Here is a 25,243-nt window from a genome sequence, read left to right as displayed (position 1 = left end):
AGTATAAACCAGTCTTCTCACTCACTTTGGTTATTTTTTTTTTGGCTTGAGAAATATAGATTTTCTTTAATAAAAATATTATTTATGCTAACAGGTATTTATTTGTTATTTTTGATGAATTCATAAAAAAATGTTTAAAATGTTTCCCAGTTTAATTTTCAGTACAATCAATACTGATATATGTAACCACATAAACATAACTCTTCAGCACCCTCAATAATTTTAAAGAGTTTAAAGAGGTCCTAGGCCAGGTGCGGTGGCTCATGCCTATAATCCCAGCATTTTGGGAGGCCGAGGCAGGCAGATCACCTGAGGTCGGGAGTTCGAGATCAGCCTGACCAACAGTGAAGAAACCCTGTCTCTACTAAAAATGCAAAAAATTAGCTGGATGTGGTGGTGCATGCCTGTAATCCCAGTTACTTGGGAGGCTGAGGCAGGAGAATCACTTGAACCTGGGAGGCGGAGGTTGCGGTGAACCAAGATCATGCCATTGTACTCCAGCCTGAGCAACAAGAACGAAACTCTGTCTCAAATAAATAAATAAATAAATAGATAAAGAGGCCCTAATACCAAAATATTTGAGAATGGCTTCTATGGAGCATAGTATAATATGCTGCCTCTCAATATTTTACTTTTATGTGTACTGCTTTCTCTTATTTTTAATTTGGTGGGGGTAATGTTTTCCCTTTTATCACTCCAGAACTCAAGTGATTTTTCTAGAAAATACTAAATATTTTTCAGACAATGACATAACTTCAAATCAAAGGTTTACTTTTAAAATAAGCATTTCCCCCACGCTACTTTTCATCCTTTCCTACTGGCACTCTCCGCCCCACAATGATATCTCATGCCTGGGAGGATGGATGGAAAGCTGAACAATATGGGGTGAGCTCAGAACTCTCTCTTCCTATCTAAGGCTTTAAGGATGGGGTTGGACCAGTGTGGACCAACATGAAGCTAAAACCTCGGTGCTAGGGTCTAGGAGTGGGACCGGCTCAGCATGAGGGAGCACACACAAGGTATGGGTCATGTGATTAGCCTTGGAACCATACATCCTCAGGGAGGTGATGTCATGAAGTTGAAGGAATCTCTTTTTTTCATGTTCTTTCCCACTAGATTCTGAATGTTCTTCAAGACCCTCAAAGCTTTCCTGATTCCTAGAAAAAATACTGATCATTTCCCTTTGAACATCACATATAACGCTTGAACTTTTACTTTTCTTCAATGTAACCCTCAGATATATTGTCTTATAATTTTTCCCAAATAATGATGCTCACCATGTTTAGAACATGAGCTATCTTTCTCCCAAAAACCTGTACCTTTTATGTTTACTATGCATGCATATCCATCCAACAAAATGCATTAACAAATGTAAAAGTCTGGGCATCACAGCTTATTCCTTCATCTCCATAGAGCTCTCCACTTAAATGATCCATTAACAACCTGCCCACTAATAACTGTATTTTACAAATGACATGAGTGAAACCTGGAGATGATAAATAACTCACCTAATGTCACTCAAATGTAAATAATGGAGCAGGAATTCAAATTCAGATTGTATGCGTCAGGGACCAAGGCTCTAACTAACATACTATTCAATTATTTTAGGTGCTTGGTAATGCGTTCTAGCAGTAGCAACAGCACAGCAACAATAAGAACAACTATATTAACATCAATAACAACAACAACAGCAACAACTACCATTTATTGAGTTCTTACTATGTTTCAGTCAGTGAAGGAGGTACTTTATATGAGTTTTCTGATTGAATCCACATGCTATCCGTATGGGGTAACTACCACTTATTCTAATTTATAGGTGTGGGAACTGAGGTTCCGAAAATTTAACTAACTGCTTAAGGTCATACCTGTTGTGAATGGTCTGGCTGGAAAATAAATCGAGATCTGTCAGGTTCCAAATATCTGCTTCTAACCATAATGTTCCACGGCCTTGTTTTAATTAGAAACTTAGTTCACACTGGGTAAAGATATTGCAATGGATTCCAAAGAGTGACCCATGTACTCCTTGGGATCAGACAGATGTGGGTATGAATTTCACTTCAAACAGACAACCTATATGACCTTAGCAAAGTTGTTAAACCCCTGCTGTGAAACCAGTGTCAACCACGCTAACCTCACAGAGCTGTGGTGATTAAAGAGGTGATGTAATTGAAGTGCCTAGAACTTAGCTACCCCATGACAGGTACTTAGTAACTGAAGAAACCAAGGCTCAGGGAGACTAACCCAGGATCACAGAGAGAGAAAACTTTGGGGCAGGGATCCCAGTCCAGGTCCTCAAAGGACAAATCAAGTGTTCTTTCCATTGTACCACACTGCCTCAGTGAATAAGGGGATTTTACTAAATGACCTCCTTGTTCCATTATGGCTCTAGATCAGATCCGTTCACTTACGTGTGAATCTAGTTTCAGAATTGGAGAGATGTCATATGTGCACAGAAGTAACTTATTATTCATATCTGAACAGCTGCCCTACTTCCACAGAATTTTAAATAGAGAAAATTAAGACATACCATCCTTAAAACCACAAATGACCATTAAGATGCATTAAATACTCATTGACTCAATAAGCCTATTTCTGGTAATCTAATCTCAGGGAATGCAGAAAATGAAAATGTTCATTGAAGTATTATAAAAATAATAATGAGAAATTTAAAACAAATGAAATATCCTACATCAGAGAATTATTATATATATTATCATATATATCCCCCAAATTAGGTAATTTATATCCAGTGGATATGATACATACTGGATATTATATATCAATTCACATGATGACTAGAAAGGCCATGCCGCTCTAGGAAAGCCACTTGTGCAATAATGTGAAGTGAACCAGAAGAACCCAAAATTGTTTCTATGCCATAGTGATCACCAACCACATTCTTAAAAACAGGAAGCTAAGAAGCACATGAAAACAGACTGGAAACATCCAGGTGGCTGGGAATCATGGATGCTTTTTTTCCCCCTTTATTTTACACATTTTATGTAATGTTATAAAATTTATTTTTATAACTAAAAGATACAATGAAGAACTGCAACAATGAATTTGATTACACATGTTTTGTATTAACTATGTCTGGTAATGACAGCCACAGGAAATGTAAAGAGTGAACAGGCCACCCCGTCTCTACTAAAAATACAAAAAATTAGCCGGGCGTGGTGGTGGGCACCTGTAGTCCCAGCTACTCAGGAGGCTGAGGCAGGAGAATGGCATGAACCCTGGAGGCGGAGCTTGCAGTGAGCCGAGATAGTGCCACTGCACTCCAGCCTGGGTGACAGAGTGAGACTCCATCTCAAAAAAAAAAAAAAAAAAAAAAGAGTGAACAGGCCAGAGACAAATGTCTTTCTCTGGATAAAAGGCCCAGAGAAAGATTTGGTGTCTATGTGAAACTGACTGTCTTAATTCATCTTCTTGATTAGTATCCCTGTGAAATCTTAGGTCCAGACCAAATCTTACCTCTGAGTATAGAAGGAAACATGATGCCTTCCTGGAACTGGGCAATAAACTGAGTTTATTTTTATTTATTTTCTTTTTGAAGAGATGGAGTCTCGCTATGTTGCCCAGGCTGGTCTTGAACCCCTGGGCTCAGTGTCCCTCCTTCCTTGGCCACGTAAAGTGCTGGGATTACAGACGTGAGCCACCACATCTGACCTAAACCCAGTTTTAACTGGGACATTTCACCGCCGTGAACACTTTACATTTCCTAAGTCAGGGCTAGTCCCAGCGCAAGGTGAAGTGTGAGTGAGCACAGCATAATAGGGTTCAAATTCTTCTCTCTAAGGAGCTACTGTCATGAAATAGAAAGGGGTTTAGGGACAGCCCTTAGAGAAAGTTGTGTGACCAAACAAAGAACACAAAGTCTTTGCTTAGCAACCTTTTGTCCCCAGAGGTAGTAACAGAGTGGAGGAGGATTCTATTAACATTTTCTTACCAGCGTTTTGCAGACGTCCTCTCACTATTTCCAGCCCCTCGTTCACCGCATCTTCCAAGTTTTCCAGGGGCTCTGCAAAGGCTGAGTTGTCCATCATCAGGACGCTGATTTCATAGCTGCCATTGTGGCAGTTCTGACTCACCTGGGAACTCCAGGACAGCCACCCGGTCTGGAAGAGCAGTGACCACAAAGCCAAGTCCAACAGCAACGTCTTCATGACCCCAATCACATTAGAACCATACTCCTTGTGCCCACTTGCTTTGCTCTCTTGGGCTCCTAGGGAGGCAGGGAATCCAGATGGACAGCCTCTAGTGGAGTCCTTCAGCCCGCTCTTCCCCACGCTTCTCTCTGGTCATGCCCAACTGGTCACATGGGCCGTGGAATACAGCCTGCTTGCCAGTAATTAGCAGCTACATTATGGCAGGAGATAAACCAAAGTTCACTTTGTGTTTGCATCCAGAAAGGTCAGAGCTATAAACAGAGAGATTACCTGGGCCTCACCCAATAAAAATGCAATAATTTGTGATGCATCACTGGGAAGAGGGAAAAGAGAAAGAGGGCAATATATCATATACATAACAAACTTTGTGAAGTGGAAAATAAAGGTCAAAGGGCTTTAGGAAAACACAGCTACAATTGACTATTAGTGCTTAGGTTTTAGCTGCACATTGAAACGAAATCCTTAACTTTATATATATATAAACTTTATATATAAAGTTTATATATATAAAGTTAAGGATTTTGTATATATGTGTATATATATATATATACACATATATACACGTGTATATATATATACTTTAAGTTCTGGGATACATGTGCAGAACGTGCAGGTTTATTACGTAGGTATACACATGCCATGGTGGTTTGCTGCACCCATCAACCCACCGTCTACGTTAGGTATTTCTCCTAATGCTATGCATCCCCTAGCCCCCCACCCTGCAATGGGCCCTGGTGTATGATTTTCCCCTCCCTGTGTCCATGTATTCTCATTGCTCAACTCCCACTTATGAGTGAGAACATGCGGTGTTTGGTTTTCTGTTCTTGTGTTACTTTGCTGAGAATGATGGTTTCCAGCTTCATCCATGTCCCTGCAAAGGACATGAACTCATCCTTTTTTATGGCTGCATAGTATTCTATGGTGTATATGTCCCACATTTTCTTTATCCAGTCTATTATTGATGGGCATTTGGGTTGGTTCCACGTCTTTACTATTGTGAACAGTGCTGCAATAAACATACGTGTGCATGTGTCTTTATAGTAGAGTTATTTATAATCCTTTGGGTATATACCCAGTAATAGGATTGCTGGGTCAAATGGTATTTCTGGTTCTAGATCCTTGAGGAATTGCCACACTGTCTTTCACAATAGTTGAACTAATTTACAGTCCCACCAACAGTGTAAAAGCGTTTCTATTTCTCCACATCCTCTCCAGCGTCTGTTGTTTCCTGACTTTTTAATGATTGCCATTCTAACTGGCATGAGGTGGTATCTCATTGTGATTTTGATTTGTGTTTCTGTAATGACCAGTGATGAAGAGTTTTTTTTCATGTTTGTTGGCCGCATAAATATCTTCTTTTGAGAAGTGTCTGTTCATATCCTTTGCCCACTTCTTGATGGGGTTATTTGTTTTCTTCTTGTAAATTTGATTAAGTTCTTTGCAGATTCTGGTTATTAGCCCTTTGCCAGATGGATAGATTGCAAAAGTTTTCTCCCATTCTGTAGGTTAAGCAGCAACTACTTATTAAGATTTGACTATGTGTTGAGCATTGGCAAGGCACTGAAGATATGGCCATGAACAACATAGATACATTAACGTCCTCATGGAACATGAATTCTAATGGGAGAAGGCAAACATTAAATAATTATGTTTATTTTCTATTTTTATTTTTTAATTTTAATTTTTTTAAAATTTTTTTTAATTTTTTTGTTTGAGATGGAGTCTTGCTCTGTCACCCAGGCTGGGGTGCAGTAGCGCAATCTCGGCTCACTGCAAGCTCCACCTCCCAGGTTCACGCCATTCTCCTGCCTCAGCCTCCCAAGTAGCGGGGACTACAGGTGCCTGCCACCATGCCTGGCTGATTTTGTTTTTGTATTTTTAGTAGAGATGGGGTTTCACCATGTTAGCCCAGATGATCTTGATGTCCTGACCTTGCGATCCGCCCGCCTCGGCCGCTCAAAGTGCTGGGATTATAGGCATGAGCCACTGTGCCCGGCATTAATTTTAATTTTTAGGGGTATATAGTAGTTGTATATTTTTATGGGATAAACAAATGTATGAATAACTAAATTCAACAATGAAAAAAATTCAGAGTGCTATGGGAGCATATTGCAAATTAACATAACCTTTTCTAGAAAGTCAAGGAAGCATCCCTGAGACAATGTCCACTAGCAAAGACAAGAGGATAAATGCATTAGCTGAATGAAAGGGAAGGAGGGCATACCAGGCAGGGGGACAGCCTGTGAAAAGACCCAGATGTGAGAAGGGGCATAGCATGTTTGAGAAACTGAAGAGCTACAGTTTGGTTGGAGTGGAGAGAACTAGGGGGTCAAGTGGCAGTAGAGGATGCCAGAAGAGTAGGTGGGAGAGGGCATGGACTTTCCTATAAGCCAATAGGGATTTGGGACTATATCCTAAGAGTCAAGAAAGGGACGTGAATTTTGAACAGTCTGCTTAGACTTCCATGGAAGAAATGTCCTGGAGAGAGGCAGGCATAGGAACAGGGAACTGATGGGGAGGCTGTTGCTATAGACAAGTGAGAGCTAAAGAACGCCTGGATAAGGATGGTGGCAGTGGAGATGTGTTCAAAAAATATCTAAAATGTAAAATGTGGGACCAGCCTGGGCAATATAGTGAGATCCCATCTGTACTAAAAAAAAAAAATGAGCTGGACATGGTAGCTCATGCCTGTCATCCTAGCACTTTGGGAGGCCAAGGCAGGAGAATCATTTGGGATCAGGATTTCAAGACCAACCTGGACAACATAGAGAGGCCCCGTCTCTACAAAGAAAAATTTTTTAAAAATTAGCCAGGTATAGTGGCCCATGCCTGTATACCCAGCTACTCAGGAGGCTAAGGCAGTAGGAGGATTGCTTGAGGCCAGGAGTTCAAGGCTGCAATGAGCTGTGATCATGCCACTGCACCCCAGCCTAGGTGACAGGGCAAGAACCTGTCTCTAAATAAATAAATTAAATTAAAAAAAAAAAAGGTAAAATGGATGGGACTTGGTATTTGACTGGATTTGGGACATTAGGAAGAAGGAGGAATCAAAGATGACCCTGATATGCTCAGCTGGTTACTGAGCTCTAGAATTCTGGAAGGGAAGCAGGTTTGAGGGAGAAGATAATGACTTCTGTCTTGGGACATATGGATTTTAAGGTGTCTGTGCAGTTGTGAAAACAGTCCCCATGGAATTTTGAGAAGAGAATCTGAACTTAAATGGGAGTTGGGATTTAAAATCAGAGACGTGTGATTGATCAGATAACACCATTGTTTACAACATTGACTTGACCACGTATGGCAAAATTTATGTTTTGAAGTTAAAATTGTGAAAAATAAGTGTGTTAACTAGTACTATAACTCTTCCCTGGAAGCAGCTGCATTTGCAGTTACCTCACCAAACAAAATATATCAATTGTTGATAAGTTCAACCAATCCAAATAGAAGTAACCCAGCAAAAAAAAAAAAAATTCTTTAACATTTAGACTGCAGCCACTCATGAGGTCACTTGAGTTGCCTTTCAGGGACCTTCTGTTCCTCAGCTGATAGCACCTTGGCACTGGGAGCTGCATCTCCCACTGCAGGAGGATGGACTCCTCAGGCCTCAGCTGGAACTGACTGTAAGAGTGAGGATTGTGGGATTCTGCCTCCTAGGGCAGGACAGGGATTGCTTGATATAACACAGGTTCCCTTAACTCAGCTTAGCTGGTCTCACAGTCCAGCCCAGGTAAAAAGGGGATTACTGAAGCAAACATCTGGAAGGTAGTGTTGGAGTTAGAGGGTAGATTTTCCACATTACTGATTTGAACAGTTCAGGGAGGCTGAGAGAGGGAAGAAGAAAATGACTTTGAACCAAGGAGCTCAAGGAACCCAGAATCTAGTTTGTTGGACGGGTCACATGTTGAGTATTGAAATCAACCAGATTGATAGTAGGTGCTTGCTGGAGAAGACGATCTATCAACGCAGCAATAGATGAGGGAGAACAATCAGGACTTCAAAAACTGACAGTGACTGATGAAAAGGGACTGAGTGTTATGGTTAAATGATATGTGCCTCAAAAGAACACAGATTGTGTTTTTATAAAATATTTTAAAATGAGGAGGCAGATAATGCATATAAAGGCTATATGTAATGAATATGTACGGATTAAAAGAATAAGAAAATGGACACTCATATCCAAGTTAGAACCTAGGACCTTCACACTCCTATGTACTGTATCCCCGAAACATCATCCTTTTCGCCTCCCAATGTAGCCAAGAGATGTAGGGAACAGTTAACCAAGAGATAAAGAATATTGAGGCATTTGTTGACCATAGCATGGGTGTTTCAGAAGGCACTGTTAAATGTTTGAGATAAAGAATGGGAAGGAAGAAAGATCAAGGGGAGAGGAAACAGTATGAGGTTGAAAGAATACTGGAGGAGTCATGATGCCAAGGGCTGTTGTTTTGGAGATGGTTGATGTGGAACAGGGTGGGTTCAATCCTGGGTCTCCTAGAGAGAGGATGGGACTTGCACAGGATTCAGCTTTGATACAGAAGAAAAGTGCTGTGATTATTTTATGGGGCAGGATAGGATGTGGTGGGTGATTGACAGTGGTCAGGACTGGGTGCTGCATGGGGATTTGTAATGGATGTCAGTAAGAATGGAATACCAGGCTGCAGAGAGGCACATGGCCATCATAAGGATGCTCAGCCTTTGCTACAGGTAATGATTTTCCGTGTGGCACATTGGTGGCCAAGTTTGAACTCAAACACGGTTTTCTAACTATTAATTTGTTGCTGTTTCCACTTCCTGTGGCAGGAGAAGGAATAGAAGTAATACACTGTTTTTACTTTTAAAAAATGTGGTCCAGAAATTACAGGTATAAAAGAAAGCCATGTGGAGGGAGTTGATGAGATAGATAAAACTGCCAGGTGCTTTGATTCAGCTATAAAGACAGTAGGTAGGTGCAGTTCTGGGAATCCTTTGATTATAGCATGTAACCAGGAACATAATTCCAAATGTGAAGGATCAAAATAGCAGTCCTTCCTGAATCCCTTAAGACAAATAGTGTGTCTTCTTTATGTCATAAAAGTATAAACATGAAGATCATAATTAAATGTAGGCAGGTTCTGCTGGGAGAGTTCCAAGAGTCAAAACCAAATAATAGAACATTTGAGTTGGCAGCTTTAGGAGACATATTCTTGGCTATGGTCTGAATGTTTAGGTCTCCCTCAAATCCATGTGTTGAAATCCTAACCCCCAAAGTGATGCTATTAGAAGGTAGGGGCTTTGGGAAGTGATTAAGTGATAAGAGGAGAGCCCTCATGAATGGGATTATAAAATCTGCGGCCTCTTTTATAAAGGCCCCAGAGGTCTTGTAAAAGAGGCCCCAGAGGCCGGGCACCGTGGCTCACGCCTGTAATCCCAGCACTTTGGGAGGCCGAGGCGGGCGGATCACAAGGTCAGGAGATCGAGACCATCCTGGTCTAACTCAGTGAAACCCCCTCTCTACTAAAAATACAAAAAATTAGCCAGGCGTGGTGGCGTGCACCTGTGGTCCCAGATAATCGGGAGGCTGAGGCAGGAGAATGGCGTGAACCTGGGAGGCAGAGCTTGCAGTGAGCCGAGATTGCGCCACTGCACTCCAGCCTGGGAGACAGAGCGAGACTCTGTCTCAAAAAAAAAAAAGAGGCCCCAGAGAGACCTCTCCTCCCCCATCATGTGAGGACACATAAAAAAGGCAGCTGTCTCTGAGCCGGAAAGCAGGCCCTCACCAGACACTGAATCTGCCAGTGCCTTGATCTTGGACTTCCTCCTTGTAGGCCCTGCGATGGGGGAAGCAGCTCCCAGTGCCAAAGTGTTATCAGCTGAGAAACAGAAGGTCCCTGAAAGGCCACTAAAGTGAACTGATGAGTGGCTGCAGTCTAAATTTTATAGATTTTTTTTTTAATGGGTTACCTCCATTTGATTGGTTGAACTTACCAACAATTTGTATCTTTTGTTTGATGAGGTAACTGCAAATACAGCTGCTTCTGGGGAAGAGTTGTAGTGCTAGTTAACACACTTATTTTTCACAATTTTAACTTTAAAATATAAAACACTTTCTGAAGTTTATAAGTCACCCAGTTTATTGTATTGTGTTGTAGCAGCCCAAACAGATTAAGACACTCTTCAATACACAACAAGATCCTTTAAAGATAAGGGAAAAGAAGGAGGCTGGGCGCGGTGGTTCACACCTGTAATCCTAGCACTTTGAGAGGCCGAGGCAGGCAGATCACTTGAGGTCAGGAGTTTGAGACCAGCCTGGCCAACATGGTGAAACCCCATCTCTACTAAAAATACAAAAATTATCTAGGCATGGTGGCGTGCACCTGTGATCCCAGCTACTTGGGAGGCTGAGGCACGAGAATCGCATGAACCCAAGAGGCAGAGGTTGAAGTGAGTGGAGATCATGCCACTGCACTCCAGCCTGGGCGACAGAGCAAGATTCTGGTCTAAAAAAAAAAAAAAGGAAAAGAAAGGAAATTACTCCACATGGGAAGGGGCAGCTAAGCAAGTCACCTGTGTTTGCCACTCTTTAGTTTCTAGCAACACTTGGGGTCTCTTTTGTATCCTTTCCACTACAGTGCCCTTCCCTCCCTTTGGCCTGTGTGAACACACGCATCTCCTGTCTATAGCAATCCTAGTCTTCCCTTGTCTCCTTATCTCACTGGAGAAACAAAGATGATTTTTCAAAAGGAATTTTACCAAGGAACTAATTGAACTAGAACATGAAAGTTCTATGCTAAACACAGTGGTAGAAATTCTGATCAAAATGTATTAAAGCACAATGACTGCAGTAAAGTATTTCTTAACAGATGATTTAATAGACTCACCAGATTAACAGAAATAGACACTGTAAGCTTGCAGTCAGTGGACACATGCACTTCTGCTTGCTCCAGTTAAATCGTATGCTTACTAAAGCTGCCTTCTGTTTGCACTCAAATTTGACAATTTTATTTCTTATTTCATCATGTCCTTAATGAATGTAATTAAATGGTGATCTAATAAAATGCATACGTAAATTGTTGGAAATCTTAAACAAAGTCAAATTACTAAGAAAATTACTGTGGCAAGACTGTGTAAAATGCTGGAGAATACTATATAAAATCTAAAAAGATTCTGTCCTTAGAGTGCTTGTCAATTGTTTTAAAACATCAGACACTGAGGCCAGGGGTGGTGGCTCACACCTGTAATCCCAGCATTTGGGCGGCTGATGCAGGTGGATCACCTGAGGTTAGGAGTTCAAGACCAGCCTGGCCAACATGGTGAAACCCCATCTCTACTAAAAAAAATACAAAAAATTAGCTGGGCATGGTGGCGGGTGCCTGTAATTCCAGCTACTCAGAGGCTGAGGCAGGAGAATTGCTTGAACCCAGGAGGCAGAGGTTGCAGTGAGCCGAGATCGCACCATTGCACTCCAGCCTGGGCAACAAGAGCGAAACTCCGTCTTAAAAACAAAAACAAAAACAACAACAAAAAACATCAAATACTGAAATAGATGATGCACTATGGGTGTGGTTTACTTAGAAAAGCTGATTCAGAGATCCAGTCAGGGCATCTGTGCTCAAAGAAAATTCCTTGGCCTGACTTCAATAGATGAATAAATGAACATGAATACGTTTTGAGACAAAACTTTTCAGGAATAAATTTATAATTTTTAATGATTCCTGTTTTACCTGATTTTTTTTCCTGTGAAAGGAATACTTACTGGTCCTCTTCACATAGGGTAAAATAATGTCAGATAAGTCAGGCAGCAAAAAGGATATATGATTTCGCTGAGGTCTCACATGGATTTGGATAGGCACGGTGGCTCATGCCTATAATACCAGCACTTTCAAAGGCCAAGGCAGGAGGTTCACTTGAGGGAAGGAGTTGGAGACTAAATGGATTTAGATATGCAAACTTTCTGAGTCGGGCATAAATAAATATTTTTTAATATAATAAAATGAGAAAAAGTTGAAGTTTCCAGGAGCAATCCAAGAAGAAGGAGGTTAAGGGGAAAGATGGAGAAAAAGGAAGAGATAAAACAACAAAATGGCAAGACGAAGAGCTACAAAGAAATAAATGGCCAGTGAAAAAGACATAATGGGAAGTGGGTTGAAGACTTTTAAGAACAAGGATGTCGGCCAGGCGTGGTGGCTCACGCCTGTAATCCTAGCACTTTGGGAGGCCGAGGTGGGTGGATCACGAGGTCAGGAGATCAAGACCGTCCTGGCTAACACGGTAAAACCCTGTCTCTACTAAAAATACAAAAAATTAGCCGGGCATGATGGCGGGCGCCTGTAGTCCCAGCTATTCAGGAGGCTGAGGCAGGAGAATGGCGTGAACACGTGAGGTGGAGCTTACAGTGAGCCGAGATAGCGCCACTGCACTCCAGCCTGGGTGAGAGAGGGAGACTCTGTCTCAAATAACAAAAAACAAAAAACGAAAAAGCAAAAGCCAAGGATGTCTAAAATACATATAAGGTTGCTTTTATTTCCCATGAGGAATAATGCCTACTTCATTCATACAGCAGGTATTTATTGAGAGCCTTCTAATTGTTCTCAGCGTCAAAGTTATAGCACAAACAAACAAATTTCTGCCTTCATGATCATTGTATTCTAGTGGGAATTTAAAACTGATAAAACATGACCATATAGTTAACTTTTCCCAAACCTTCAAGTCTGTGCCATATGCAGCTTGCCTAATTTGTGGGAGCAATGGAAAGGTGATCAGATCCATGTCTAGACTGATGGGATAAGAACAGGAACAGGATGTCCAGATGATTCACAGAAGCAGGAGTTTAAAGTCAGAAAGGTGATCAGGGTAACTCAAGACTTCAGGGACTTGATCAAACATTCGTGTATTAGTCCATTTTGTGTTGCAGCTATAAAGGAATACCTGAGACTGGGTAATTTATAAGGAAAAGAGGTTCATTTGGTTCATAGTTCTGCAGGCTGTATGAGCATGGCATCAGCATCTGCTCAGCTTCTGGGGAGGCCTCAGGAAGCTTTTACTCATGGCAGAAGGTGAAGGGGAAGCAGGTGTGTCACATGGCAAGATAGGGAGCAAGAGAGAGAGGATGAGGTGCCAGGCTCCTTTAAACAAGCAGATCCCGCATGAACTAACAGAGCAAGAACACACTCATTACCATAGGGAGACCATTCCTGAAGGATCTTCCCCCAGGGCCCAAACACCTCTCACTAGGCCCACGCCCAGCATGAGGGGTCACATTTCAACATGATATTTGGAGGGGACAACCATCCAAACTAGATCAGCTGGGGAGGGTTATTGGATCTTCTACAAGTATGAAAAGAGATTCAAAGTAGTCTTAGCTAGACAACGTGGGGTGAACCCAATGACACAAAATCATTACTAGTGCTTCGCATCTAAACCTAGTGCTAGTGTCTGGGATGCTTCAAACTGACAGGCTTGTTTCTTTTCCTTGGTGTACCAGTGTCCTGGATTCTCCCCTCCCCCATTCCAACTCTATTCAGTGCTTGAGCAGTGTCTTCCTCTCCCTCCTTCCCAAACCTTTTAAGTACAGTATTCTCTGTGCTCCAGAAAGGCTGGAGCAGGTGATTGTTACACTTGTCAGGGATAGATGAAAAACCTGTTAAATTTTCTTCTGCCTCTTGGGTTGGCTCTTCTGTCCAGGTGGTTGTGTTTACATACTAAGGAAAGTGTGTTTGGAGACAGTAGCAATATGTCTTGGCTATAATAAACTTGTCTGTGTGCTGGAAACACTTCCTGTTTTCTCTTAAATCAAACACAACATAAGGAACAGACACAGTTCACTCCCTAGGGTGCCAAAGTGTGGTTAGTTGGGCTGATATTTCAAAAGTTATAAAGAAACTCTGTATTTTTCATAGAAAAGTCAGGTAACACTCTTGTTTTTGCCCTTTAAGGCAGCTGAAAGGTTACTTCCTTATGTAGGTTAAAATGATAGCTTGGAAAAGAAGAAAGAAAGACTGTGATTATTTCTCTGAAGTGTAAACAGAGAAACGGTGAGTTTTGTTTATTGACGTATCCTTACCTGGTGGTTAAAAAGACAGGGAAAGCATTTAAATAACAGAATGGCATATCTTGAGACAAAGAGGAGCTTCTTTGAATTCTAGGAGACAGTTTTACACACACACACACACACACACACACACACAACTTGGAGCTGGATTTGAACCTTGTTTTGGCTCTTTGCTAAGCATACGAACTTTGGGCAGGTTGCCTATATTTGCTGATCCTCAGTTTTCTCATTTCTAAAATAAATTTACTTTCTATCCTAACCAATTTTCCAGCTTAGGCCTAAGCTGTGACCCTTGCTGGATTTTGGACATGGGTAGGTGCGCAAAGCGATTGATGGGATCTGCTCAAACAAAATCTAGGTACCTGTGGTTCAAGAGTAAGTAATCCATTGTAAGAAAAACAGGCCAGCATTGACGTGTAGAGATTAGCTGTCATATTACTCAAATCTGTTTGCAGTTCAGCCCATAAATTCATACCTTAGTTTAAGGGAGAAAAAGGCCTGGAATAAAAAACTGGAAGAACAACCCAATAGGGCACTGGCTGAATATTAAGACATAGATATCATTGCTTAGGGCCCCTCTACCAGGCTCCATCACATAAAGGGGAGGCTGTTGTTCCTGGCCTGGGCCCTGTTCATCAGGCCTGAGCACCACCTGATGAATGCTCATGCTCAGTGGGTCCATGGCAGTACCCAGCACACGTAGGCACACTGGACAGTGTTCAAAACATGCCCAGCAACTTCTAGAAATACAGGGGCAACAACAAGTGAAAATAAGTTAGTACTCTTGCTATAAACTTTGCAGATCCCAATGTGGGGAAATTTGGGTTCAGTATGTCAGAAAATGGTATCATAAAGTTCCTGGCACCTAGATGAGTAGGTGCTCAACAAATGTTAATTATTGTTATTCTTTGATGCCTTTCTCTACACAGCAGAATAGATTACTCCTTTCTTTTTGAGGCTTTTGTGCATTATAGATATTTCTTATCTAACGTTAATTAAAAATTTAATCGAAACTAATTTAATTGGAATTTTAAAATATATGCCAATTTTATTATATTAGAAAATAATGGTAGTGGGAAGAAATTATGGTGATATTCAAGAAATGACAGGCTAGATGTGATTTAAAAATTATTTCTAAAACAAATATTTAGAAGCTATCACAGGAACAGAAGTTTAAACTATATTTATTTAGATATATCTATTTGTTGTCTGAAATATGTTTACAGCAAACCAGCAGAACATATTTGAAGCAAAAACAGAATTTAAGAAATATAAAATGGTACATACTCCTTTTCATGTTATGCATGAGATTAGGAAAAAATAATTTCTCTAATGCTTAAAACTTGGCAAAATTATTCAAAGGATGAACAAATGTCTGATGGAAAGAATCAGATTTAAAGTGATAAGAAGATCAACGAGAAGACCCTTAATCCTTCAAGATTGCAAAACCAGTTGCCCAAAGACTCATTAAATCAAATGTATTAAATGCAGTCACATTCCACATTAGAAACACATTATTTTTCTGTTAAAAATAGAAAGGAGTTGTACAGTTTTGCTGTTGGAATAATAAATTAGTTTTGATTTTGTAGTTATATGGCAAGAAAATAGGGTCTGGAGTCAGGGAACATAAGGCTGATTCACACTACAGCTATGACAGGAAATATCCTCTCCATAGGGCATACACTGAGTAAATGACTTTGTAACTTTACTTCATCCTTTTCATTTACATAGGGCATACCCCAAGTAGAGGGTATTTAAACTCACAAAAACTCTGTAACAGGGTATTTGAGCCCCTGTGCTCAGGCCCGCTCCCACACTGTGGAGTGTACTTTCATTTTCTATAAATTCCTTCATTCCTTCCTTGCTTTGTTTGTGCATTTTGTCCAATTCTTTGTTTAAGATGCCAAGAACCTGGATACCCTCCACCGGTGACAGTTATATTTGTGTACTTTGGACCCAATACTTTTCCCCCCAGCTCTCAAACATCATTGTAGGCTTTTAAAACTCTCAGAGACCAAGACAGTGATAGAGTGATCCTGAGGAGTAAGGATGGAAAATAAACAGAGGGAAGCTAAGGCCATTTACAGCTGGCGCCTACAACATCCTTGTGAAATAAAAGGGGAGAGTATTTAAATTAAGGCATTTGCAAGAGAAGCAGAAGCTAAGAGTCAACAAAATACAAAGCCGTAAATTTGTGGGGAAAGAAAATACAATTATATAAAAAATGTGAATGTGGAGGCTAGTGAGAATTCTTGGAAAAAATTCAGAAATTTGCAAGAGCAGATTGTAACATAAACGTGAAGTTAGCAAGAATGATAACTGATAACAGGAGGTTTGGTTTTTAGCATGAGAACATGGAGGAAGTCAGATCATGAAGTTTCTGGTGTCAATTTTCTTGTGTCTTCTTGCTGTGTAACTGCCATGCAGAAGGCATGTAGACTTTTTACGTGACTCTCACAGAAAAATTGAAGACAAAAAAATAGTTGGGCATTTGCTCTTAAAAGGAGGATGGTTAGGAATAACATAATAGTTTTACAGCTCAAAGTTTTCGAACCTAACTCTAAAAAGGGAAGAAGCGATGACAGCAGTTGAGATGCAGATTTCAAATTTCCTCTCTTCAAGTTGAAGGGTTCCTGGAAATGGTGTGCTCAGACAAAGAAAAAATGATTCCCAAATCCAAACATGTAAACAGCATGGTGAAGAAGATTGCTGAGAAGGGGGAGAGGACTGAGGATCTAAAATGGACCTTCAGGAAAGTTCGACGCAGGAAAGTATGAAACTACTGAGGCCCTCCTGGAGAACAGAGGGTTTGACTTCATCTGATTGTGTCTCCTCTGCTTCTGTTTGCTTAATAAATAAATGTCTGCATGTGAGGCAGACAACATACAAAAATCTATACTTAAAATAGAAATGATTGGGCTTTAAGATAATGAAACGGCTCCGTTGTCTGAGGTATATACCCTGGTTCTTTGTCATGGTCGAGAAAGAATTCACGACACAGGCACACATCAGGAGTGGGTTTAGGAGTGGAAAGTTTAATAGCCAAAAAGGTAGAGAGAGAGAAAAGGCTTCTTCGTGCTGAGAAAGTGGGTTGCCAAAGAGAGGGTCTCCGGTTTGTGGCGGAATGAAATCGCTTTTGTACAGAGGCTTGAGGAGGTGGTGATTCATTTTCATAGGGCCCAGGGGATTGATTTGACCAGGTGTGCCATTTACAGCCCGAAAAGACTGGCCTCCCACCCTAGTCTTTTATTATGCAAATATGGCTTCTACCTGGCTGGTTGCCATGATACCTGTACATATGGTTTTACCTAGAGGCTGCCAAAGCACTGGCACACGTGGTGACAAGGAAAAGAGGGCGGGAGGTGCCATATTGAATGTACCTGGCTTCCAGGTACAGCTGCCGGCATTTACATGTAAAATCTCCTAGTTTGCGTATCTATGCTTGACTTTTCAGGCTGCTTTCTGTTAGGGAAGAAATGATTTGGGGCTGCTTTTTATTAAAAGAAAATTTCACCAAGAACTTTTACCCTTTCTGGCTGCCTGAAAATAATTTCTTAATAACTCCTGTTAATAAGAATTTAGGGAATCATAAAAAGGCCACTGAAATGAAAGTGGGAGAAAGCTCAAATGCTGTGAATTAACATCTGCCATTTATTGAGCACCTAGTGGGAACTTGCCACTCAGATTATCTGTCAAACACCCAAGTCTGAGTAACCATAATTTGCCTTTCAAGTAAAAATCATTTCCATAAAACAGTGTCTATTTCAGCTTATGACTCAACCAATCATACAAATAAGTTGTAGTAGATGAAGAATATAATGACCACTAGTGGAGTTTGGTGTCAGTGCTTTGATTTGTGCTGAGGTTGTAACGCCTAAGGATCTTGCCTAGCCACGCCAAAGAATTGGGGTGGCGGCTAACTGCGGCCAGTGATAAAGACACAGACCGAGAGAGAGAAAAAGCGGTAGGCTTTTCTGAGCAGAGTGAAAGTACAAAGCTTCCGGCCAGGCACAGTGGCTCACGCCTGTAATCCCCAGCACTTCGGGAGGTTGAGGCGAGCGGATCACGAGGTCAGGAGATAGATAGACCATCCTGGCTAACACGGTGAAACTCCCCTCTCTACTAAAAATACAAAAAATTAGCCGGGCGTGGTGGCGGGCGCCTGTAGTCCCAGCTACTCGGAGAGGCTGAGGCAGGAGAATGGCGTGAACCCCGGAAGCGGAGCTTGCAGTGAGCCGAGATCGCGCCACTGCACTCCAGCCTGGGCGACAGGGCGAGACTCCGTTTCAAAAAAAAAAAAGAAATAAAAAAGAAAGTACAAAGCTTCCACAGCATGGAAGGGGTCCCGAACGGGTAGCCACTGCTGGTTTTGGGTGATTGCCTTTTAAACTCTTTAAGGCGGGAAATACGTGCAGCAGGAAGATGTTACAGAGCGAGAAACAAAGGCCGTAAATTATTTTGTGACAAGTCTTAGATTTTGAGGAAAACTGGAATTGCACCTTAGGTTTTATCTACTTTATGACCTTGCAGTGGCATGGCAAAGCAGACAGGATCTTACAGGACTTTACAAAGTATGTTTACAAGAAATTGGAATTGGGAGTATTACTAGATAAGGTCCGCTGGTCACAGAAAAACGGGCAGTTAACATTTCTTTTACTTTAGTTTTGGGGGAGGGGGAAGGGAGAGAGGGTCCACAGGGAAACTTACTTTTTGCTGTTTATAGCTTTCTTGAGGAAGAAAACATGCACAAATCCTGGTGTTAGGAATATTTTAAGCATATATCTTCAGTATTATTTATCCAGGACTGAAGGAAGTCCTGATGCAGGAAATGAGTGAAACGTTTCACAGCTTTCTGAGCCCCTACTAGACCCAGGAAGCCCAACTGGCACCTACTCTCAAGGTTACAGTGGTTTTACCATTATTGCTTTTGTATAATACTATGTGAACCCAGACATATGAGATAGGTCTCAGTTAATTTAAAAAGTTTATTTTGCCAAGGTTGAGGATGTACCCATGACACAGCCTCAGGTAGTTCTGACCACATGTCCCCAAGGTGGTCAGGGCACAGCTTGGTTTTGTACATTTTAGGGAGACATGAGACATCAATCAATATCTGTAAGAAGTACATTGGTTTGGTCTGGAAAGGTGGGACAACTTGAAGCAAAGGCAGGAAGACTCAAAGTGAGAAGGGAGCTTCCAGGTCACAGATAGGTGAGACACAAATGTTGCATTCTTTTGAGGTTCCGATTAGCCTTTCCAAAGAAGGCAAATCAGATATGCATCTATCTCAATGAGCAGAGGAGTGACTGAATAGAATGGGAGGCAGGTTTGCCCTAAACAGTTTCCAGCTTGAGTTTTCCTTAGTGATTTTGGGGGCCCAAGATATTTTCCTTTTACACTATTAACATGAATGTCAATATAGAGGAAAGGCAAATAACATTTTAGTGTTCTTATGATACTGATCTCATTGACCCCTTTAAGTGTCTTGGGGACCCTCACCCAAGGTGTCTATGAACCACACTTTGAGAACCACTCCTCTGCATGATAACTATCTTGCTCACATGGCAGGTCTCATCTCCTATCACTCTCTGCTTGGCTCTCCAAGTTTCACCTACTAAAGGACATTTATATCAGCTGTTCCCAGAAAGCTCTGCCCCCTGGTGTCCTTATTGTTATCAGATCTCAGCTTACATGGCACCTTGCAAAGACACTTTCTGTGATCACCCAGTTTAAAGAACACCCCTTACCCGTAGTCATTCCCTGTTATATTATCCTGCTTTATTTTTTAGAAAAAATTTTATCATTTGGTATTAGTTTAGTTTTTGAATTCAAGGAATTGAACTGTCTTGTTCATTTCTGTATCCCTGTCTTTTAGAACAGTATAGTCAAAATTCAATAAATACTTATTGAATAAGCAGATTTTAAAAGGACATTGAGGAATGAAAAAGAAAAGGTGAATATGACAGTGATTTGAATAATATAAAAGCATTACAAAGTCATTTACTGTAGTTTTCAATATTAATCTCCTGATGACTGTGACCTTCTGCTGATTACTTTCCATTTTTTAAATGTTATTACATTCAGACTTTAATATTCTCTATATAGCACTATGGAACTTGTATTCTTTTATTTTTCCTTTCTATTATTACACTTAGGTGGAGTGCAAAATATTTTAAGGTATAGCACTATAATCCTCCTTATATGTAAAAAAAAAGATTTCTTCCATTAGTGTCTTTAGAGGATAGTGTAAAGGTTAAAAGCTATGGGCATGATCAATTTGGGGATAACTGACATCTTTAGTATATTGAATCTTCTTATTTAGGAACATGATATGTCTGCCACTTTATTTACATCTTTCTTAATGTATCTAAATGAAGTCTTATAATTATCTTCCCAACTATTTTATATATTATTTATTAGAAGTATTCATAACTAGTATATATATGTTTGTTTGACTATAAAGCATATGTTGTATATTTTTAAAATAAGTTCCTGGGTAGAAACTTAAATTTCAAAATATTGATCTTGTATCTGATAACCTTGCTAAACTCTTTCATTACATTCTAGTAATTTCTAGATAAAAGAAGTTTTCTACATATGCAAACATATCATCTGCTAAATATTCTTTTCCCTTTCTTCTCTCTTTATTATACTGTTTCACATAGGAGCAGGGAGATTCTGCATCTTATCTTGCCTAGGTGGGGAGGTAAGACAGTTTTTATATTCTTATTTCCTCTCTTGTCTTATCTACTGTTTACCTAACAGTTTATACTTGTTATGTTTCTGATTTTAAAGGTAATGGTTTTAACATTTCACTTCCAAGTAAGATATTTACTGTAGGCATTTAGCTTTTATTTTATTTTATAGCTTTAGATTCTTTTATCAGGATAGAAAGATTTTTTTCTATCCCTAGTTTTCAAAGTTTTTAATCATAAAAACTTTATTATTTAAACGTTATATTGATTTTTCTGCATCTATTGAGATTATCAAAATGTTTTTTCAACTTTTTTTTTTTGAGAAAGAGTCTTGCTCTGTTGCTCAGGCTGGAGTGCAGTGGCATGATCTCGGCTCACTGCAACCTCTGCCTCCCAGGTTCAAGTAATTCTTGTGCCTTAGCCTCCTGAGTAGCTGGGACTACAGGTGTGCATCACCACGCCCAGATTATTTTTGTATTTTTAGTAGAAATGGGGTTTTGCCATGTTGGCCAGGTTGGTGTTGAACTCCTGGCCTCAAGTGATCCTCCCGCTCTCGGCCTTTCACAGTGCTGGGATTATGGGCGTGAGCCACAGCACCCAGTCAACTTTTTATTTTTTAATAAGAAAATTATATCAGCATATTTTGTCATGTTGAACTATTCATGGAATAGTTGCATTCCTGAAACAAATGCAACTTGGTCAAAATATATTTTCTTATTTATATATTGCTAGGTTTGGTTTGCTATTATTTTACTTGGATTTTTGCATCTGTATCTTGAGTAATATTGGTCCACAATTTGCCTTTCTCATATGAGAAAGAACTGCCTTTGTCAGGTTTTGGTGTCAAAGTTGTACTAACCTCATACAATTAGTTGATGAGTATTATTTCTTTTTCTGTTAATTGGAAGAGTTTATATAAGGTTGGAATCATCTGTTCTTGAATGTGTAAGGAGGATATGATTTTTTAAACAAACACAAAACAGTACAAATCATAGAGGAAATGCTCATTTTTCTTCCTACGTTAGAATTAAGAACTAAAAAAATTCACCAAATGAACTATAAAGTGAATGAAAATATAACTAAGAAATAATTGCAGAATGCATAATTGTCAAAGGACTAATATGTTCAGAGTGTAATACAACTTTTACAAATAATAAGAAAACAATTGAATATAAAAATTATCTGTATAATCTTACTTGAATCATTCTCCTCTGTTTCTCTCACCTGATGTAGGTAATAATTTTTATTACTTTTACCTTAATCATTATAGTTTTTTTAATGCATAGAGGAATATATATTCATGTTTTACCTCCTTTTATATCTAGTGACATTCCAATCTGTAATGTGTAACAATACCTGGCTCTTCACAGCCTCTCTCTTTTTTTTTTTTTTTTTTTTGAGACAGGGTCTTGAGTGGAGTGCAGTGTAATAGTCATTGCTCATACAGCCTCAATTGCCTGAGCTGAAGCAATTCTTCCATCTCAGCTTCCCAAGTAGCTGGGACCACGGGCATGCACCACCACACTCAGCCATTTTTAAATTATTATTATTTGTAGAGATGAGGTCTTGCTATGTTGCCCAGGCTGGTCTTGAACTCCTGGGCTCAAACAATCCTTCCACTTTGGCCTCCCAAAGTGCTGGGATTACAGGTGTGAACCACTGTGCCCAGCCTACTTCACAGCCTCTGATGCAGAATCTGCTGTTAAAATTTTTGACTTTTAGTTATTTAATTGGTGAGAAATGATATTTCAGTGGTGTTCCTATTACATTTATCTTAACAGTTAGATCAAGAATCTTTTCTCAATGCTGCTTGTTTGGTTGGTTAAAAGAAAATAATTAAAAATAAAATTAAAAATTGTTATAAGTTTAAAGAATTCTCAATAGCTATACAACTTTAGGGTGACTGCACTTTGAAGATATATTCTGCTGTCCTCTGGCGTCCATCATTCCTGTTAAGAAGTTATCTAATATAATTACTTTATAGCTGCTTTTAAAGACTTCTTTTTGTCTTTTGGGTTCTGCAGTTCTACCACAGAGTTTCTAGGTGGATATTTATTTTTATTTATTCTACTTGTGATTCACTGATAATTTTGATTATGAGGATTGGTTTCTTTCACCATTTCTGAATATTGTCAACTACTAGCTCTTCAAATATTGCCTCATTCTCATGCTCTCTGTTCTTTCCTTTTGAAACTGCTATTAGACAGAGGTATGCTTTCTCACTTTATTCTCTATATTTATTCTCAACTTTTATTTTAGGTTCAGGGCATACATGTGCAGGTTTGTTACATGGATAAATTGCATGTCACTGAGGTTGGGTGTATAAATGACCTCTCTTGTCAAGCAGGTAGTGAGTATAGTACCCAATAGGCAGTTTTTCAACCCTTTCCCCTCCAATCCTCCCCCTCTAGTAGTACTCAGTGTCTCTTATTCCCATCTTTATGTCCGTATGTAATCAATGTTTAGCTCCCACTTATAAGTGAGAAATATGCAATATTTCAGAATGGTTTTAGCTAATCTAGGTCCTTTGGCATTCCACATTAATTCTAGAATAATATTGCCTATGCCTTTTAAAATATCACTGGCATTTTGACTGACATTACATTAAACCTTTACAATTTGGGGACAATTGACATCATTACTATAGTTCATCTCCCAACTCATGAACATGGTATGTCTCTCCATTTATTTAGATCTTTAAAATTTTTTAAATTGACAAATAGTAACTGTGCATATTTATGGGGTACATGTGATGTTTTGATATGTGTATACATTTAAAAAGATTAAATCTAGTAATTAGTATATATATCACCTCAAACATTTATCATTTATTGTTGTTAAAACATTCACAATTCTCTCTTCTAGCAATTTTGAAATGTACAATACATTATTGTTAACTATTTTTACCCTACTGTGCAATAGAACACCAGAACTTATTCCTCCTGTCTAACTGAACCTTTTTACCCATTGATCAACTTCTCCCCATTCTTTCCTATCCTCTACGCTATCCAGCCTCTGGTAACCACTATTCTACTCTCTACTTCGTCTCTTTTATATTCCACATATGAGTGAGAATTTGTTTTACTGTACCTGGTTTATTTCACTTAACATAATGTCCTCTAGGTTCATTATGTTGCCACAAGTGATAGGATTTCATTGTTTTTTATGGTTGAATAGTACACCATTTTGTGTGTGTGTGTGTGTGTGTGTATATATATATATCACATTTTAAAAAAATCTATATATCAGGCTAGGTGTGGTGGCTCACACCTGTAATCCCAGCACTTTGGGAGGCCAAGGCAGGCAGATCATTTGAGGTTAGAAGTTCAAGACCAGTCTGGCCAACATGGTGAAACCCTGTCTCTACTAAAAAAAAAAAAAAAAAAAAAAAAAAAGCCGGGCATGGTGATGGGTGCCTGTAGTCCCAGCTAACTGGGAGGCTAAGGTAGGAGAATTGCTAGAACCAGGAGGTGGAGACTGCAGTGAGCCAAGATTGTGCCACTGCACTCCAGCCTGGGCTACAGAACAAGATTTCATCTAAAAAAAAAAAAAAATCTATTTGTCTGTTGATGTACACTTAAGTTAATGGTTGATTCCATATCTTTACTACTGTGAATAGTGCTGCAATAAACATGGGGGTGCAGGTATCTCCTTGACATATTAATTCTATTTTTTAATTTTTGGATATATACCCAGTAGTAGTATTGTTAGATCATATGGCAGCTCTGTTTTTAATTTTTTGAGAAACCTCCATACTGTTTTCCCTAATGTCTGGTACTAATTTACATTCCCACCAACAGTGTATTAAAGTTCCCCTTTTTCCACATCCTCATCAGCATCAGCATTTGTTATTTTTTTGTCTCTTTGACGAAAGCCATTTTAACTGAGATGAGGTAATATATCTTATTGTGGTTTTGATTTGCATTTCCCTGATTAGTGATGCTGAGCATTTTACATATCCCTTTGGTCATCTGTATGTCTTCTTTGGAGAAATGTCTACTCAGGCTTCTTGCCCATTTTTAAGTTGGGTTTTGGATTTTTTGGGTTGCTGTAGAGCTGTTTGAGTTCTTTGTATAATCCAGATATTAACCCCTTGTCAGATGCATAGTTTGCAGGTATTTTCTCCCATTCTGTAGCCTTTCTCTTTGGTCTATTTCCTTTGCTGTGCAGAGGCTTTTTAGTTTGATGTAATTGCATTCACCTATTTTTGCTTTTGTTGCCTGTGTTTTTGAGGTCTTATCAAAAAAATTCTTGCTCCAGACAAATGCCATGAACCATTTACCAGAGATAGATAGATAGATAGGTGGATAGATAGATAGATAGATAGATAGATGCTTTGAGACAGAGTCTGC

General features: G+C 39.7%; 2 protein-coding genes across 3 annotated transcripts in view; one reads left to right on the top strand and one right to left on the bottom strand.

Annotated features, from left to right (window-relative positions):
• Positions 1-25,243, top strand: part of H2AJ (H2A.J histone) — a 92,906-nt gene that overhangs the window by 26,882 nt on the left and 40,781 nt on the right. Inside the window, exon 4 of the mRNA XM_063639648.1 lies at positions 20,862-20,902. The gene's annotated coding sequence lies outside the window, so the exon portion shown is untranslated. The remainder of the gene's footprint in view (positions 1-20,861; positions 20,903-25,243) is intronic.
• The window catches only part of GUCY2C (guanylate cyclase 2C), a 138,529-nt gene that overhangs the window by 78,364 nt on the left and 34,922 nt on the right, over positions 1-25,243 (bottom strand). Inside the window, exon 1 of one of the 2 annotated variants that reach the window (XM_055280543.2) lies at positions 3,950-4,519. The exons of the other annotated variant lie outside the window; for it this stretch is intronic. Coding sequence (XP_055136518.2) covers positions 3,950-4,166 — 217 coding nt within the window. The 5' untranslated portion in view covers positions 4,167-4,519. Of the gene's footprint in view, positions 1-3,949; positions 4,520-25,243 lie in introns of those variants that run through there. 2 annotated transcript variants of the gene reach the window in all.

This window comes from Symphalangus syndactylus, chromosome 5, assembly GCF_028878055.3.
Source record: "Symphalangus syndactylus isolate Jambi chromosome 5, NHGRI_mSymSyn1-v2.1_pri, whole genome shotgun sequence".
In the NCBI taxonomy this organism is placed as follows: Eukaryota; Metazoa; Chordata; class Mammalia; order Primates; family Hylobatidae; genus Symphalangus; species Symphalangus syndactylus.
The sequence above is the reverse complement of the archived record's forward strand: the minus strand, read 5'-3'. Positions and strand labels throughout refer to the sequence as shown.